The sequence below is a fragment of the Emiliania huxleyi genome (assembly GCF_000372725.1).
Source record: "Emiliania huxleyi CCMP1516 unplaced genomic scaffold EMIHUscaffold_62, whole genome shotgun sequence".
NCBI lineage: Eukaryota > Haptophyta > Isochrysidales > Noelaerhabdaceae > Emiliania > Emiliania huxleyi.
This window is the reverse complement of record NW_005197351.1, coordinates 315,335-316,608: the sequence shown is the minus strand read 5'-3', so window position 1 is coordinate 316,608 and position 1,274 is coordinate 315,335. Positions and strand designations below refer to the sequence as shown.

The 1,274-nt window shown below is 65.5% G+C and overlaps 1 protein-coding gene across 1 annotated transcript in view; it reads right to left on the bottom strand.

Moving 5' to 3' along the window:
* EMIHUDRAFT_452444 (pentapeptide repeat protein) overlaps positions 1-95 on the bottom strand; it is a gene marked incomplete at its 5' end in the record, with an annotated part of 3,877 nt that extends 3,782 nt beyond the window's left edge. Inside the window, one exon of the mRNA XM_005763730.1 lies at positions 90-95. Within this exon, the coding sequence (XP_005763787.1) occupies positions 90-95 (6 nt within the window). The remainder of the gene's footprint in view (positions 1-89) is intronic.
* Between the last annotated feature and the right edge of the window lie 1,179 nt (positions 96-1,274).

Sequence of the window (1,274 nt, the reverse complement as noted above, 5' to 3'; positions counted from 1 at the left end):
TGGGGGTCCCCACCTTAACGTATCTTGGAGGGAGGAGGTGAGGAGGGCCTTGGCTGTTGCTCTCGCCCGCGCGGCCCGCGTCCCGCCACCTGCATCAGCGGTGTACGAGTCTCGTGTGAGGAAGGGTGTGTGCACTCCTCGTGTCCTCCGCCTGCGCTGGGGGGGAGGGGGGGGAGAGGGAGAGAGAGAGAGGGAGAGAGAGGGAGAGGGAGGGTGGGGGAGAGGGAGGAGAAGAGAGGAGAGCCCGCCGCCCACCCGATCGCGTTGCTGAAGTCGGCGCTGGAGACGCCGACGCTGCTAGAGAACGACGCCCCCTAACGCCACACGCAGAGTCTGGTCACCAGACTGGGCCGGGCGAGATGGGGGGAGATAGGGGGAGATAGGGGGAGATGTGGGGGAGATGGTCACGAGGGCGACGCGGCGAGGCGCCTCAGGGCCGCGCCCCTCCTCCACGGCTGGGAGATGTGGGGAGATTGTGGGGAGATGTGGGGAGATGTGGGGAGATGTGGGGAGATGTGGCGAGATGTGGCGAGATCTGGCGAGATCTGGCGAGATCTGGCGCCCTGACCTCCAGATTTGCATCCGCGAGCCACGCGCCGTTCAGGTTCGCCTTTGGAGGACCGCCCGAGATTCCCCGAGATTCCCCGAGATTCCCCGAGATTCCCCGAGATTCCCCGAGATTCCCCGAGATTCCCCGAGATGCCCCGAGATGCCCCGAGATGCCCCGAGATGCCCCGAGATGCCCCGAGATGCCCCGAGATGCCCCGAGATCACTCGAGCTCGCCTTGTTGAGGACCGCCCCGCGCAAGTCGGCATGGATCAGAAAGACACCCTGAGGTAGAGGTCAGGTCAGGTCAGGTCAGGTCAGGTCAGGTCCCGGTGGCAGGGAGATGCGGATTGTGCTCGCGCAGTCAGCCAGGTCAGGTCGGGTCAGGGAAACTTCTCATCACACACACGAGGTGAAGCCGAGGTGAAGCCGAGAGATACGGCCGAGGTGAAGCCGAGGTGAAGCCGAGGTGCGGCCGAGGTGCGGCCGTGTGCGGAAGAGCCTGCAGCGAAGCGCGGCGGAAGTTGGCGCCCTGGAGGTTCGCCTGCAGGGGGAGAGAAGGCGAGATCTGGCGAGATCTGGCGAGATCTGGCGAGATATGGCGAGATCTGGCGAGATCTGGCGAGATCTGGAGAGATCTGGCGAGATCTGGAGAGGGGGGGGGGAGAGCTTTGGAGAGGTGCTCGCCTGCGAGAAGTCGGCGCCGTCGAGGTTCCCGTCCTGAGGG